Below are 16,130 nucleotides of genomic sequence, written 5' to 3'. Positions count from 1 at the left end.
GACACAACTAAGCGACTAACACAATAAGCAGAACCTACAGGATTTGGAATTGATGCAGCTAGGGAGGCAAGGCAGGGGAATGAGAAAGCTGACTTCATAAATAAAATACAAGGATGTAAGGTACAGCATAGGGAATATAACCAATATTTATAATAATAAAATGGAGTATAATCAGTAAAAATACTAAGTCACTATATTTTATACCTAAAACAAATATAACATTGTAAATCAACTATACTTCAATACAATAAATAAGTTTTATGCCTTATTGGGGCAGGGCAGTTGACTTCAAGTTCTTGAACCTGGAAACTGAGGATCATCCAAATTGAGGGATATGTAGGCTGAAGAATAGGTCTAGTGAACTGCAAACAGGTTAGGGAGATGGTGAGCTTGTGATTTTCACAGACTTCCAGAGGAAGGTGTTTGAGAGGTTCATTTAGATTCGCTCAAGGCCAATGTCAAGACTCGATTTAGAAATTACCCATATAGCGATGACAGCTTAAGCTATGGATTAAACAAAATCATCAAGACAAAGTGAGTAACAAGAGAAGAGGGTTGATAGGGAACCACCACCAAGATGTCTACACTTGAGGAAAAAACAGAGGCAGTGGACACTAGGAAGGAACAGTCAGGATGGTATAGCAACACAGAAACCAAGACTCACAAAAAGAGAGTGGTCCAAATTATTGAATGCTTGGGGGAGATCAAACACAATGAAGACTGAAGTGAGTCACTAGATTCAGCCAGAGAGAGGTCTCAGTTCCAATAAGGTACCTTCAATAAAACTGGATACTAGAATGGTCTGGGGGAATGAATGAACCAGAGATGTGGAGAGACTAGAATGTTCTTTCCAGAAGTTCAGACTGAAGTGAGAAATGGGATAGTAGTTTGGGGAAAGCTGGTTCAACACTTTAACCTGTTTTTAGGGTGAAATGAAGCGAAGTGAAAGTTGCTCAGCCATGTCAGACTCTTTGCGACCCCATGGACGAAACAGTCCATGGAGTTCTCCAGGCCAGAATACTGGAGTGGGTAGCCGTTCCCTTCTCCAGGGTAGCTTCCTAACCCAGGGATCAAACCCAGGTCTCCCGCATTGCAGGTGGATTCTTTACCATCTAGTAAAACCAAAACGAGACAGAAAATCCCAGAGAAAGGAGATGACTGATCAAGCAAGATCACATAGGAGATGAACTGGGGCCTCAGCTCCTTCACACCTGCTGTGTGAACCATCTTTACATCCCTGATTATGTAAGGCCAGATATGCAAAACCCAGGACAGAACCCATCCCCTCAATTAGTTTTCCTGGATTAGATGTACATTCTCACTTTCACAGTAATTCCAAAGATGTATTCCCATTAAACATTTTATTCTAGTCATTTAAAAATATTAATATTGAAATATCTTTTAAATCACATATTTAACCAAAAACTGAGAAAAGGCTTAATGTGGATTCAACTCTTTGATATCATTACATTTGTTGTAAGCATCACATTTGAATCTCCAATCAACACATGACTCACAATGTGTACTCCAGATCCCTCTAGACCACCAGTCTTTGTATAATTGCCCTTTCCATCAGTCATGAATTTCCTTTGACAGAAAAACTGCTGATGAAATTCAGGAAGAAAGAAGCCATGTCTTGCTAGAAAAAAAATTCAGGTCCCCATTGCCCCAAAACAAATAAATAAAAGACAGGCATAGGAAGAAGAGTACCATCACAAAGCAGTTCTTCTATTTAATGATCTCTTTCATCACCTTCAGTCTAGCTGGAGCACTATTTATTCTATACTTAAAATAAAGGCATATATTTATTTAAAGAATTATTCCCCTGCTCTCCCCTTGATAGATGTTTGCCTTCAAGTTTGTTTAAAGTCAAGCAGAGGATCCTGTGATAAACCAAAATGGAAAAGAATACGAAAAAGTGTATATACATATATATAATTGAATCACTTTGCTCTACAGCAGAAATTAACACAACACTATTAAATCAACTAAACTTCAAGAAAATTTTTTAAAAAGATATTTAGAGAAAATGCTGAGAACACTATCAAAAATAAAATCAATAAATCTTTTGAAATTTAAGTTTCAAATAAAACAACAACAACAAAAACCTCAAGCAGCAGAGATGAAGGAAGCGTTAAGAGGACACAAGCCAGGAAAAAAGAAAAAAAGAAGGCAAGATCAAGGCAGAATACAAAGAAAGATGGTTTGAAGAGCAAGATGCGTGGAAAGCTTATTTCAGTTCCGTGGTAAAACAAGGTGAGGTTACTAAGTCTGCTAAATAGGAAGGAAAAGTTCTAGATGTACATGGCCCAAAACTTGTTATGCACTAAGTCACAGGTTGTAAGCAACAAATGCATAATAAGTCTGTCCTGCAAATATATAGTAAACCGCATGAAATGACATTTAAAGTGTCAGTCCTTAAAAATAAAGAATCTGCGCCTAAACCACAAATCCGGATTTGAGAAGTACAATGGCCCTTGGGCTCAGAGCACTTGTTTCCACGTATAACTGGAACCACAGAAGACTGACCCGCCTCACTCTCAGTTCCCAAGCTGAGGGCGATGAGCTCTGGGATGTGATGTCACAGCACTTCACGGACATGCCTGTGGTCACCTTGCCACCTTTGGCCTTTGGAAGAGGGCTGGCCCAGATAGAGGGCAGGCTCGGGGGTGGCAGGAGTCACTTGCACTGAGCCACCCCATATAGACTGGCAGAGGAGAGGCTTGTGCCCTCTGGGAACAGGTCAAGTTTCTGTGGTAAACAGCCTTGCACACACCCCCCACCGGGGAATGCAGCAGAGGAAGCAAAGGAGGAGAACCGGGGAACTTACCAAACTGTGGGCCAGTGGGAAGGCGTATCTTGTGAGGATCTCAAACATGTCTCTTCTGCTGTGACCCTCCTGTTTCAGTGCAAACCTCAGATTTCTCAAGTCCTGGGGGCAAAGGACAAACGTGCCAATTCAGTCTGCAAACTGAGTCACGTTCATTAGCAAAAAACCTTCTATTCTGGTAGAAGATCGACTTACCTGAAGAGGCAACAAAGCTAGACCACTAAGAATATTACTTTGTTTTGTACCATATCTTGAAATATCTGGTTTTAAGAACCCCTGAAAATATTCCCATCATCGTTATGATTGTAAAGACAACTCATGTTAAAGAGAAGACAGAGTTAAAGTTCATTTGTTAAAAAGAAAAACCAAACCTTGCCTAGTGTATCACTCCAGTGTCTATCTAACTGCTTTCTGAGGTATTTTAACTATAAAAATTTTATTCATAGGACTTTTATCAAATGTGTATCTGCCAAAAATATCATTTCAAAATTGTCTAACATGTCATTAAAATACAGAAGCTCTCTCCCTCTCCCCTCATGCTTTTAACTTTAAGGTCTCCTTTTTAAAAATTAGGAAATGACTGGCATTTTAAGCTCGCATATAAGTAACGTAATATTTTTTGTTATATAATTTTACTTTTTTGTTTAAAGAAAATCACATTTCATTGGAACAATGTGGTATAACTTAGATAAAAAGTATAAGATCTAAAATATCTGCTATCAGCAAATAGGAACAAGGCTGAAAACAAAGAGCTAGTTTCTTTAGGACTATACAAGCAGAATTTTACTTTCACAGACTTCTATAAAGACCACCTTAAGATCTACCATAATAGGAATGACCATGCTTCGAGGAACTAAGAACTAATGCTCAAAACCAGATTTTAGAGATAGTTTCCAATACATATCTCATCAATAAGCAGGGAAACCTTCTTTCAAACTGAATTCAGTAAAGTAAGTAAAGTAAAATAACCTCCCTTAAAAATCAGTTTGTATTACACAGCAAAAGATATAACGTTCTATCACATTTTTGAAGCTGGCAGTTTTTGAGGTTGTCTCTTAAATTGCTCATGGTTCTGTGGCTGAGTGATGGCCATCACCTTCTGCATCGCCCTTTCAATACTTCAGGAGTGAGACAGATCCAGCCTCTGCCCTCTCAGATATCACCATCTTCATATTTTCCTAAGTGCTTTTTCACTTGTTATCTCAAGAGCACTCTTGAAGCTTCCTAAGTCTTCGACATGCAGGAGACAAAAGCCTTGCTATACACATCCCCAAATGCAAGGGGCAGTGAAGGGAATGTAAGGAACCAGGCTCTCAGACCTTTCAACGACCCCACACCCATCTCTCTATACGGATGGCATCTACTGGGCCTCGCCAGCTCCAGGAGTCCATGCTTTCGTTTTTAAAAGCACATAACTTAATAGTGGAAGACAGAGGAGCCTGGCATGCTGCAGTCCATGGGGTCACAAAGAGTCGGACACAACTTAGTGACTGAACAACAACAACAAACTTTATAACATCCCAAAACTGATTCACCTCTTCCAAGAACATTGAGACACCAGTTGTTGTCTCATGATGCAAAGCACTAGTCAAGTAAAAGGAAAACAAAATCACTTCAATAAGATGATGTGCTTTTAAGGGGTTTAGAAGGAGCCTGAAGTGCAGCAGTGGCTAGCTGAGGATCCCCAGGGCTCACAGATGCATGAAGGATCTTCTTCCCATCAGCCTTGGTTCCAATGATAACATGATGCCCTTAACCTCTCAACCAGAAACTAGACCATTTCTAAGTAAATCTTTATTCTGGTCCATCGGTGATTCAAACCACTACTTTCAATGTGCCAAAGCACAAGTGATTTATTTAAGTGCCTTGGTGTGGCCATCTGATTCAGATGGAATTCAAGGACAGGGAGAATCACTACCCTGTCTTGCCAACGAGAAAACTGAAGTGGAAAAGGCAAGTGAATCACAGGGGGCTGATCACCAAATCTGTAACAGGACTATGGGCATATACTGAGGGGTAACTTCAACCTGGTCTCCTAGAGCCTGACCCAGATGGGAAGGACATCTGTGGAAGAGCCACGTGGCAGAAAAGACTGGCCATCAGACACTTGGTGTTCAGCAACTGGGACACATGGTGCTGTGCCAAGCCTCGAGATAACAGAGTAAACACAGCCCGCTGCAACAGCCCTGGTGAGATGGTCTGGCTCTGTTTTTTTAGTTTTTTAAGCTCCGAGTTGTTAGCAGGGGCTGGCATGGGCTTGGGGGGTAAGAATTCCTATTTTTGGAGCTGCCATCTCTTTTGTTTGTAGATGACAACCACTGGGACTTCTGTCCAGCGTGAGCAAGCTGCCACTGGTAAGCAGAAATCCCCAGGTGCGGCCCTGGTGGAGACAATCTGTAGGGGTTCCACGTTCTCATTTTGAGAAAGCAGCACGGTGGGACTGTGGTTAGTGACTGCAGATGAAAGGGGACCTGCAAGAGACGGGGCGAGCCCTGTACCACTGGAACAGATTCTCTTTCTGTCACCCTCAGATCTGTTCCTGAGAAAACGGAATTCGACTCTCACAATGTCCTGTGTTTCCAGGGAGATAATAGAATTAAAAGGCTGTGCTACAACATGGTTCTAGGCCACTGTCTTTGGGCTTGACACTAATTCCATGAAATATACATATGGAACATTTGAGAATTATGCCTGCCGACCTGTTCCACAGCCCCATGTTCTTACAATACACAGTCAGAGGGTAAGAGTGTGCTCTGTCTTGTTAATTTGGGTGATTCATATTTAAATACAAGTTTTTCCCACTGACAAGGCAACATATAGGATTTTTTCAATTCGATTAGAATGAGAGTCACTTTGAAATCATAGGAAGAGCAACCTCATTTTCCATGAAGTGCTGTAATATAACAACTGTCCCCCCACAGATTCTTCTATGCAAAAGAGAAAAACCTTCCTCAAAAGTAAACCCCCAATTTCTAGGCCCCAAAGGGCAGACAGTAGCTAGGATTATAGATGAGGTATTAAAGGAGGGTGAATTCTACCAAAATAAACAAAAGGCTGCCAAGGTGGGGATTGAGGGAGCATTTCAGTTCAAGTCTCATTATGACACAATCCTTCACTTTCTGATACAGTGTACTAGTCTTGCTCTTTTACAAACTGGAGACAAAAATGTATTATCTTCAAAATCCAAAACAAGGTACAGGAGATTGGCTTTAAGAACCACAGTGCACAAGACCAGGAAAAGGAGACATGGGCCAGGACTGTGGCTCCTCCATCAGCTCCTTCAGGCACCTGTAGGCAGGGAAGCCCATTGAGCAAACACCTCCTTTCTCATCCACAGAATGAAGGACTCAGACTGGCCAGGGGTCAGCACACTTCACCCCAGGTCAGTCTTGGTGTGGTCTTCAAGCTAAGATTGTTTTTTATATTTTAAAAATAAAAATAAAAGACATTGTATTGTGTTGAAAAAAATAAAATACAATGACGAATGTATGACAGAGATCTTACTGGTCCACAAAGCCTAAACTATGTGTTTTCTGGCCCTTTACTGATCCCTGTACTAGACTGATGGTCAGAGACACTTGAAAGAGTCCCAGCCTCTGGGACACAGCCTTCACCAAATATCTCACAGTAGGATCTGAGGTAGAACCCAAAGCTTTGCCTTTGTCAACCCAAAGAGGGCTTCCCAGGTGCCCCTCATGCATATCTATCTGTGGGAACCACTTGGACAGATGACCTCTAAACCCCTTCGAGATCTTTCTAGGACTGGGTACTATAGTCTTCTAACATGGAATACCCAAGAAGGAAGATTTCTGGCAAGAAGGTTTATTCTGTCGTTTTCAAAATTATTATCTCACTGGATTTGGATCCCAACTCTGCCATCAGTTGGGTCATCTTAGCTAAGTCACCAAACTCTTCTTAGCCTCAGGTTCCCCATCTATAAAGTGGGGAGATCACTGTTCATCTCAGAAGGCTGCCCTGAGGCTTTACTCCAAAGGCCCTAGCATGTGTTTAGAATGGCAGAGATGCTCAATAGTTACTATTATAGCTGACTGAATGTTATTATCATTAAATCTCTGCCATTCCCCATGCCTGACATGGTGTGAAGGTGTCCGGCTGGAGACACATCACACAAAGGGATACCAGGAGCAGACCTGGTCAAAAACTGACTGGCTCAGGTCCTCATGCTTGGTGACAACAGCAGGTTTCTTTCATAGGAACTCTTTCCCTAGAAGATTCTGGAATGCTTGATCATGAAGGGAGAACCACTCCAGGGCCTTGGATGAACAAGGGTTTTTGAGTTTTCTTTTAAACATACATTCACTTTTTACTTATCATTCAACACTAACATGACTTTTTTTCCCATAAGAAAAGTACTGAATCTCTTACTTTACAAGTAATATCTAGCCCATAGGAGTTCTCTCCTCTACTTGTGGCGCCTCCCATTTTTTCAATTCTTGAGATCACACCCAGAGGAACATCAAGTATTAGAGCAGAATCCTGTAATGGACAAAAAGACACAAGTCAATATTTCTGTCAGTACAATTAAACAATCAAAAACATACTTTTAAAAAACCCACGTGCTTTCAGGGCATTTTTACCTTGGTCCTTTTACCACCTTTTATGAATAAAAATATGATAGTGATCACACAGGAAAAAGCAAGCATTAGAATAGTCAGTTATGCAACCAAAATGCATCCCGTATATGGGCTTCCATAGTGGCTCATATGGTAAAGAATCTGCCTGCAGTGCAGGAGATGTGGGTTCAATCCCTGGGTTGGGAAGATCCCCTGGAGAATAGAATGGCAACCCACTCCAGTATTCTTGCCTGGAGCATTCCATGGACAGAGGAGCCTGGTGGGCTACGGTCCATGGGGTCACAAAGAGTTGGACACGAATGAGTGACTTACACTAAACATGTGCCATTGTGCACTGCCTGCAGAATAAAGACTAAACTCACAGGTACACAACTCGGGGGCCCCAGGATGTGGCTCCCAGCCTGTTTTTGTGGGCTGCTGTCCCACAGCGTTCTACACTGCAAGTAAGTAGATGCCTTCACAGTTCTCCAAATATTTTGTGTACAGTCAGGCCTAGGGGCTCTTTGCCTCACCTGATCTGGCTTTCACAACTACCAACACTCTCTCCTGGCTTCAGACCTGGCTCAGCCAGCATCACCTCAAACAATGCCCTGCTTCCCATCTGATCACAGAGTTGACCACTGCCTTCTCTTTGGTTCTACAGCACTCAGTTTGGATGTTATTACACCACTTGCTTCTAGTCTCGTCACCATGAACTTCCACGTCTGTATTCCCTCACTAGAAGCCAGGCATCCAGAAACAGTGTGTATCTTAGGCACAGGTGTTTTTCCCAAAAAAGGGCCTGAGTGTATACCATGCTTTTCCATCATTCCTTACCCAATACTGGACACAAGGGGTCCAGAGGACTGCTGGCATGAAAGATGGAATAATGTCAGTAAAGCCACGCAAAGATTATCACACCAAGAGAACAGCAGCTGCCATGTTCAGAATATGTCATCTGGACCAGGAACCACAACAGGGCCTTTGACTGCATTGTCCTGACAACAACTCTGGACACAGGTGAAGTATTCCCATTGCCTGATGTCATCACCAAGGCTTTAAAACACTTTGGCTAACTACAGGGAAAGGTTGAGATTCAAGGCAAGGTCTTGGAACATACATCAAAAGAACCATAAAAATGGTCCTACTCTTTGAGCCCACAATGACACTCCTCTGACATTATCTTACAGCTATGGAGCAACAGGAGGAAAAGCTACATGTGTGAAGATGGAGCCAAAGGTGACCATCAGGACAAAGAACATTATAGTCAACTTGATGGAAGAGCACAAGCCACTAAAATAATTATGGTACATGGAAAAATAAGCTGAAGTAGAAAAAAGCAGCAAACAAAATACACTGTGACTCCAAAAATGTAAAATATATATTCATATGGACAAAGATAGAAAGAAAGGGCTACAGAAATTTTCAATAATCCAACATTTTCTTTAATGTTGTGTTAGATGACTTTGATAACAAAAATTTTAAAAGCTGCCTATTGAGTCTTTGTTCTTTAAAAGATGTCCTTTGCGGGGGAATACAAATAAAGGGAATTTTTGCTTTTTACCGCAAATCTCTTTAAAACAAAATACAAGAAAGTAATCATTTCTTCACAAAATATAAATACCACTCATGGGTATTCTAGAAATTTAAAAAGTCGAAGAGTGTGGTGTGTTCTTGCCATGGAATACTGCTCAGCTACAAAAATGAATGAACTACGGATACATGCAACCACCTAGAAGAATCTTGAGGGCATCATGCTGACTGGATAAAACCACTCTCAAAAGCTCATGTGCTCTATGGTTCCATTCATATCTTTCTTGACACAACAAAGTTGCTGAGCTAGAGAACAGAGAAGTGGCCACTGAGGCTGAGGGGAAGTAGGGCGTGGCTATAACAGGAGTTCTGCATCCACAGAGGAGCTGCATATTTTGACTGTTGGTGGTGGGAACATGAACTGACACATGGCATCAAATGTCATCAAACTCTATGCAAAAACATGGCAAAAATGAGTGTGTGCAAAACCCGATGAAATTCAAGCACAGTCAGAGTCTTAGTTAATGTTATCATGCCCCGTATGTTCTGGGTTGGATAAAGCAGTACAGCTACTGGAGAAGCTGAGTGATGGGTACCTAGGACCTCTCAGGGACTCTTCTTCCAAGTTCTTGAGAGGTTGTATTTCAAAATAAAGTTTAAAAAGTGTGACGGTATGGCTAGTGTGGTGTAGAGAAAAGAGCACAAACTCCAAAGTTGGACAAAAAGAAGTGTCAAATCTGAGTTTTTAACATTTATTAGCTGGATGACTCTGGCAAGTTACTGTATCTCTCAGCTACATTTACCTGTAAAATAGACATGATTAGAGATAATGGACTTAAAAGTACCTGGCATGGTGCCTGGCACATGGTAGCTAGATAACAAAAGAAGTTATTATTATTATCATCATTATTATTATAAAGAATATCCTAGTATATGAAAGACATAACTGTGCTATGCAAAAACAGTGAATCAGTGCTCTAGCAAGCAGCTACAGGGCTTGCTACAGGGCTTTCCTCTTGGAAAGGAGGCATTTTTTCAGCTGCTGCCATGGGGTGAGACCCCTCTCTCCATAACTGAATTCTAAATGCTTACAGAAAAAAGACACTTCTCAGTAACCATGTACATATGTAACTGCATATGATAATGTTTTTTCTTCTCAATATCATGTAGTTATTAAACTATCAAGCACTGTTACTACACTTAGATTATATTGAAATTTATGAGTTATGTAATTTATACAGTCTATTCAACTGCATTCCTAAATATCCAATTTGTACCTACAAAAAAACACAGACAGATACTAAATAAAAGTCTGATATTCTAATATCAAGATGGAAGCAAGAATGCAAATTTAAAAGACAGAAGCATTAGAAGTGAGTGAGACCTTACTGTTCTTTGCCACTGTATCAAGAAAATTCTACACTTCTGATTACCCTGACCCAACACAAAGCAGAAAATTGAACACCGAGGAGAACCAGCCAGCTCCTGACCAAAGACACCCACAGTCTAATCAGGCTACCTACCATGGTCTCCCCGAATAACAGGTTCAAGATCAGATAACCCAGCGGGCCCAACTGGAAGATCTAGGAATAGGAAAATCAGCTTAAGTCTCTAGAAACCTGAGTCACCACTATCCGAATATCATGAAATATTTAACGATTCTCAAAGGTCCATTCTAACTCTAAATTCTATTCCTCTCTACCTGTAAGTATCTAAACTAATTGAGAAGTACACATAACAAACAGTCTAAAAAGATGCAATTATTTGCCTTCTCTCTCAAGTGCATACTGACTAACAGAAACTGTACTGGATGCTTGGGACCATGGAGAGAAAGAAGATGTACGTGTCATCCTCACAAAGCTCAGGGCCCAGTCTGGGAAATGAGACACATGCATCCAAACAGCCAAAATGCCAGGTTTTAAGTGCCAACAAACCTAGACACTGTATTAAAAAGCAGAGACATTACTTTGCCTACAAAGGTCCATCTAGTCAAAGCTATGATTTTTCCAGTAGTCATGTATGGATGTGAGACTTGGACCAATAAAGAAAGCTGAGTGCTGAAGAATTGATGCTTTTGAGCTGTGGTGTTGGAGAAGACTCTTGAGAGTCCCTTGGACTACAAGGAGATCAAACCAGTCAATCCTCAAGGAAATCAAAGGAAATCAGTCCTGAGTGTTCATTAGAAGGACTGACGCTAAAGCTGAAACTCCAATACTTTGGCCACCTGATGCAAAGAACTGACTTGTTGGAAAAAACTCTGATGCTGAGAAAGAATGAAGGCAGGAGAAGGGGGCAACAGAGGATGAGATGGTTGGATGGCATCACTGACTCAATGGACATGGGTTTGAGCTAGCTCCGAGAAATAGTAAAGGACAGAGGAGGCTGGCATGCTGCAGTCCATGGGGTCACAAAAAGCTGGACATGACTGAGCAACTGAACAACAATAAAGTGCCAAGAGGCATTTTAAAAATCCAGATGAAGTGGGATGAGAGGTCCAAGATGGCAGGACGACTTCTTCCTGATTGGGTCACCGCAAGGTCCTGCTGTGATGGCAAAGTTATAGACAATCCTTAAAGGGTGGAATAAAAGCAGGTGAAGGTCGGCCTTCCAAAAACAGGTCATGGTGACAGTGGCCATGCATGTGGGAAAGCGTGAGAACTTTGGCCAAGTGGGCTTTATTCCAGGAATGCAAGGATTCTTTAATATCTGCAAATCAATCAATGTAATACACCACATTAACAAATTGAAAGATAAAAACCATATGATTATCTCGATGAAGAAAAAGCCTTTGACAAAATTCAACATCCATTTATGATAAAAACTCTCCAGAAAGCAGGAATAGAAGGAACATACCTCAACATAATAAAAGGTATATATGACAAACCCACAGCAAACATTATCCTCAATGGTGAAAAATTGAAAGCATTTCCCTTAAAGTCAGGAACTAGACAAGGGTGCCCACTCTCACCACTACTATTCAACATAGTTTTGGAAGTGTTGGCCACAGCAATCAGAGCAGAAAAAGAAATAAAAGGAGTCCAGATAGGAAAAGAAGTAAAACTCTCACTGTTTGCAGATGACATGATCCTCTACATAGAAAACCCTAAAGACTCTACCAGAAAATTACTAGAGCTAATGAATGAATATAGTAAAGTTGCAGGATATAAAATTAACACACAGAAATCCCTTGCATTCCTATACATTAACAATGAGAAAACAGAGAGAAATTAAGGAAACAATACCATTCACCATTGCAACAAAAAGAATAAAATACTTAGGAGTATGTTTACAAAAAACAAAAACAAGTGGGCTGGGCTTAAGATCGGGCGGCAGGGGAATCCCCTGTGGAGTATCCCGGAGCTTGGATCAGGGTGACTGGAATCCAGGAAATGTGTCCTGGGAAGCAGCCTGCAATGACAGAATGTTGCTGCATGCAGATGCACCCAGCAGCCCTGAGAGCCCTGCACAAGCCAAGGGTGGGGATGCCCGTGCCCTGCAATCTTGGAAGGTAATGCTGCCAATGCTGCCACTGGCTAATGCTGTGCAAGTGACATGATCGCCGTGAGGATCTGAGAGCAAAGAGCAACCGAGCTGGAAAGCAAGAGGAAGAGACGAGTGAGAGGGACGGATCACAGAGCAGGCCCGCATGTCTGGGACAATGGTGGTCTCACCAAGAGATGGGAAGGGCACAGGGGTGGGGCTGAAAGATCAACACTGTCAATTTTAGGCACACTGGGTTTAAGCATCTAAACACAGGGAGTTTGACTGATAATCAAGTACAGATATCCAGGAGGCAGCCAGAAATGCATAAGTGGAAAATCCCAAAGGCCCCTCAAACTCCAAATGCCCAGAACTAAAGCACACAATGTTTCTCTCTCCAAACTACACCTTCCTCTGTCAATGGCTGGCACTCCATCCACCCGGTGATGAAAGCTGGAAACCTACCGGTCATCCTTCACATCTCCTTCTCCATTAGCCTTAATCCAATCTCCATGTTGACTTCTTCAATCCTTCTCAAGTCTGTCATACAGCAGGCTCTCAAGTAGTGAATAAAGAATGAAAGATCGGCTCTGGCACTATCGAGTTGGAAAGCAACTGACAAGTGAGAAAGAAGACGATGAGGACAGAACTTGGGAAATACAGTTAGGGGGTAGGAAGGAGAAATGAACTGCAATAAAGGCAAAAGGCAGAAGCGAGAGAGGAGTCAAGGACGCATGCAGAAAAGGACAAAGAAGGTGGAATTAACCAACACACTACAGACTTCTCACTGCAGAGGTGAAGAGCGAAGAGTCCACCAGGGTCTGCAGATCTGAGCAAGAAAAGAAGAGCTTCAACACGAAGCATGGGCCAGACCAAGAGGTGAAGGAGTTCCTAATATTGAAGCAGAAGCAGCACATAGGGACTCATTCTTTAAAAAGTCTAGCAAGGAAGCGGCAGAAAGAGGATCATACTATTGGGGTAGCAGGGAGGCAAGTTGCTTTAAAGCAGAGACTTGAGCAGGTCTGTGGGTTGGGGAGCCAATGAAAACCACGCATGTAAGACACCGAACAGTGGGGCACCACAGCGCCAGAGAGACTAGAAGGAGGAAGGCTCACTTTGTAAAACAAGACCTCCTGTTCCTTCCTCGGAGATGGGGAGGAGGTGCAAAGGACAGGTGAGAGCTGATGACAGGTGATGAGGGAGATTTATGGGAGCTAGGGAAGACAGCTTTTAACTTTGCAACAGAGCACGAGATGGGGTCAGCAAAGGAGCTCAGAGGGGTCCATCACTGAGGTGGTGGGGGGTGTGATATGTCGATCTGAGATGGAGAGAACTGCCAAAGCAGCCACAAGCCCCTTTCTAGGGTGTGAAAGTGCAAACTCATAGTGGAGTTCATTCCTTAAATCCACTGAGTGACTTGCAACAGGATGGTGCAGTAGTATACAGCCTCTCCAGCTTGAGGACTAGCGAACTGAGAATGGATGGCAACAAGGGACAGGGGGACTTGGGGTATCAGCAGGGACTGTTTTAACCTGAAAACCTCATTCCTTTTGCAGCAGCAAAATAAAGAGATGATTTAAGACTGAAGTTTAAGAGAACAACTATAGTTCGGATCCTATGTTCCCATTGACGTTCCTACTGTATACAAACACACTAGAACGTTTTATTATCATAGTTTTCTTAGCATTATTTCATCTCTTTTAAAATGAAAAAAGGTGTCAAATCCATTAGACAGAAGGAACAGAAAAAGGACAATCTTGAAAAGTTTCCAACTTTTTTTTTTTAAAGAAAAATACTACAGGAACCCTTTTGTCCATGCTTGTAATGAAGTGGCTATGCCTTCTCTCTTCAAGATAATACACGCCTGGCTTTGAAATGTGCACAATGGAAGGTAAACTTTGCCTCCCTTCCAGGTGGCGCCCAACATTTACAGCTCCAATTGCAGCCAATTATAGAGGCTGTGGAACCTACTTGCTGCCACCCTTGCCAGATATCCAGATCCTCGGTGGCAAAATACCTCACACCTGGCCAACGCTCATTTCAGAACCAGATATTTGAGAGGCTGAGTCTGATGGACATGAGCACTGCCCATCCACCTTGATCCCACCAAGTCCTGTGTGCATACTGGTAAACCATCAAAAAGCAAAGTCAACAGACTCCGTCTTGGTAGTCTCCCAGAAGTACCTTTACCCAGTAAAAGTTAACATGTGTTCTGTCCTTAAAGAGGCTCTTGGATGGTATTCATGAATCTGTAGCTAATACTCTGCCTAAACAATAAAATCACTGCGGTCCTATCTTTTAGAGGAAACCCTAACAACAAATGTCTCCTTGAATTTAATCCAGGAAGAACGTACTGTTTCCCACTGTCAGAAAATGGTCTGTGTACATACAACACACTGCTCACACCTTCAACAGTCCTAAGGGTTACCTGCTTCAATGGGAGGCTTCAAAGCCTCCCTTCCTTCGTGTTCCCGTGCATCTCCAGAACTCCTTCCTATTTGTAAAGAAGGGTGTATGGAATGACTCAGGGTAAGAATTGGCAACTTTCAGATGGTGACTAACCCTGATGTGGAGGGGTCACTAAATTTCTTCAATTGTGTGGTAGATCCACAAATGTTTACATTACTCCTTACAAACTTTCTATCTTAACTATTTCAAAATAATTTTAGGGACTGCCCTGGTGGTCCAGTGGTTAGGACTCCATGCGTCTACTGCAGCAGGCATGGGTTTGATCCCTGGTTGGGGATTTAAGATCCCACAAGTCTCACAGTGCAGCCAAAAAATAATACTAAGGATAAAATAATGATAATATTTATTCAAGTGGGAGTGTGCATGGCAGGACTGGGTAGGAATGAACATGGATGTGTTCTACAGGACAAAACTGCCTGAGGAAAGTCCATGGCAGAGGTGGCGAAGGGCTGGGTTAGGGAATGGTGAGTCAGACAGCTGAGCCAGAGTGCTGGGGGACACACAGGAGAGAGCTGCAGAGGAGACTCAGAGCTGAGCTGCAGGGGACCATGAACACTAAGGAGTCTGAAATGATGGGGGGGAAGGAGCCACTGAGAGTTGCCAAGCAGGAGAATATCTGCAGGAGCTAAGAACAGGGATACGAAGAGGATGCGGGCGGGAAGGCAGCAATGAAGATTGCAGACGAGAAGGGAGGAAGGGGAGGAGGTGACTGGAGGGTGCCTAGAAGAAAAGAACCATCGAGAGAGGCAAACACACCCGAAGAAGGAACTGGCAAGTAGAATGAGCAGGAGAGTCTTGGCCCAGCCAGGCGCCTGGGGTCTCTAGCAGGTGGTGAGAAATGAGAAGCTGGGGGCAGAAGAAAGGTCAGCGCTAGAAAACCAGGACCAGGGCATGAGGGAAGGGGCCGGGCAGCTGCCGTTAGATGGGCTGAGCGTGTGGGCCAGGGTTCGGCAGGCTGCGAGGAGCTTCGCGGACAAACAATGTTATCTGGGGAGAACTGAGTGCAGCTAGGGAGTGGAGGAAGCCTCTCGGAGAATGAATAGAGAGAAGGGTGCCAAGGCCTGGGGGCTGGTGGAAGGAGGACCAAGTGAGAGGCCAATGATGCTCCCATGTCCAAGGCCTGTGTTCTCCCCTGGGCTGCCAGCAACCTCCCCCAAACCTCCCCGGAACCCCTGTCCCTTTTTTATCTCACCGAACCTTGCAACATTTCACTCTGTGGTCCACTCCCTTCCTTCTAGATATTT

General features: G+C 42.8%; 1 protein-coding gene across 4 annotated transcripts in view; it reads right to left on the bottom strand.

Moving 5' to 3' along the window:
- The window catches only part of MTM1 (myotubularin 1), a 96,260-nt gene that overhangs the window by 43,484 nt on the left and 36,646 nt on the right, over nt 1-16,130 (bottom strand). For all 4 annotated transcript variants that reach the window (XM_043896537.1, XM_043896538.1, XM_043896539.1 and 1 more), the window contains 2 exons: nt 7,217-7,327; nt 2,831-2,932 (listed from right to left, as the gene is read on the bottom strand). In XM_043896537.1, coding sequence (XP_043752472.1) covers nt 2,831-2,932; nt 7,217-7,327 — 213 coding nt within the window. The remainder of the gene's footprint in view (nt 1-2,830; nt 2,933-7,216; nt 7,328-16,130) is intronic.

Source organism: Cervus elaphus, chromosome X, assembly GCF_910594005.1.
Source record: "Cervus elaphus chromosome X, mCerEla1.1, whole genome shotgun sequence".
NCBI classification, from domain to species: Eukaryota; Metazoa; Chordata; class Mammalia; order Artiodactyla; family Cervidae; genus Cervus; species Cervus elaphus.
Note: the sequence above shows the minus strand (reverse complement) of the source record. Positions and strands in the feature narration are given on the sequence as shown.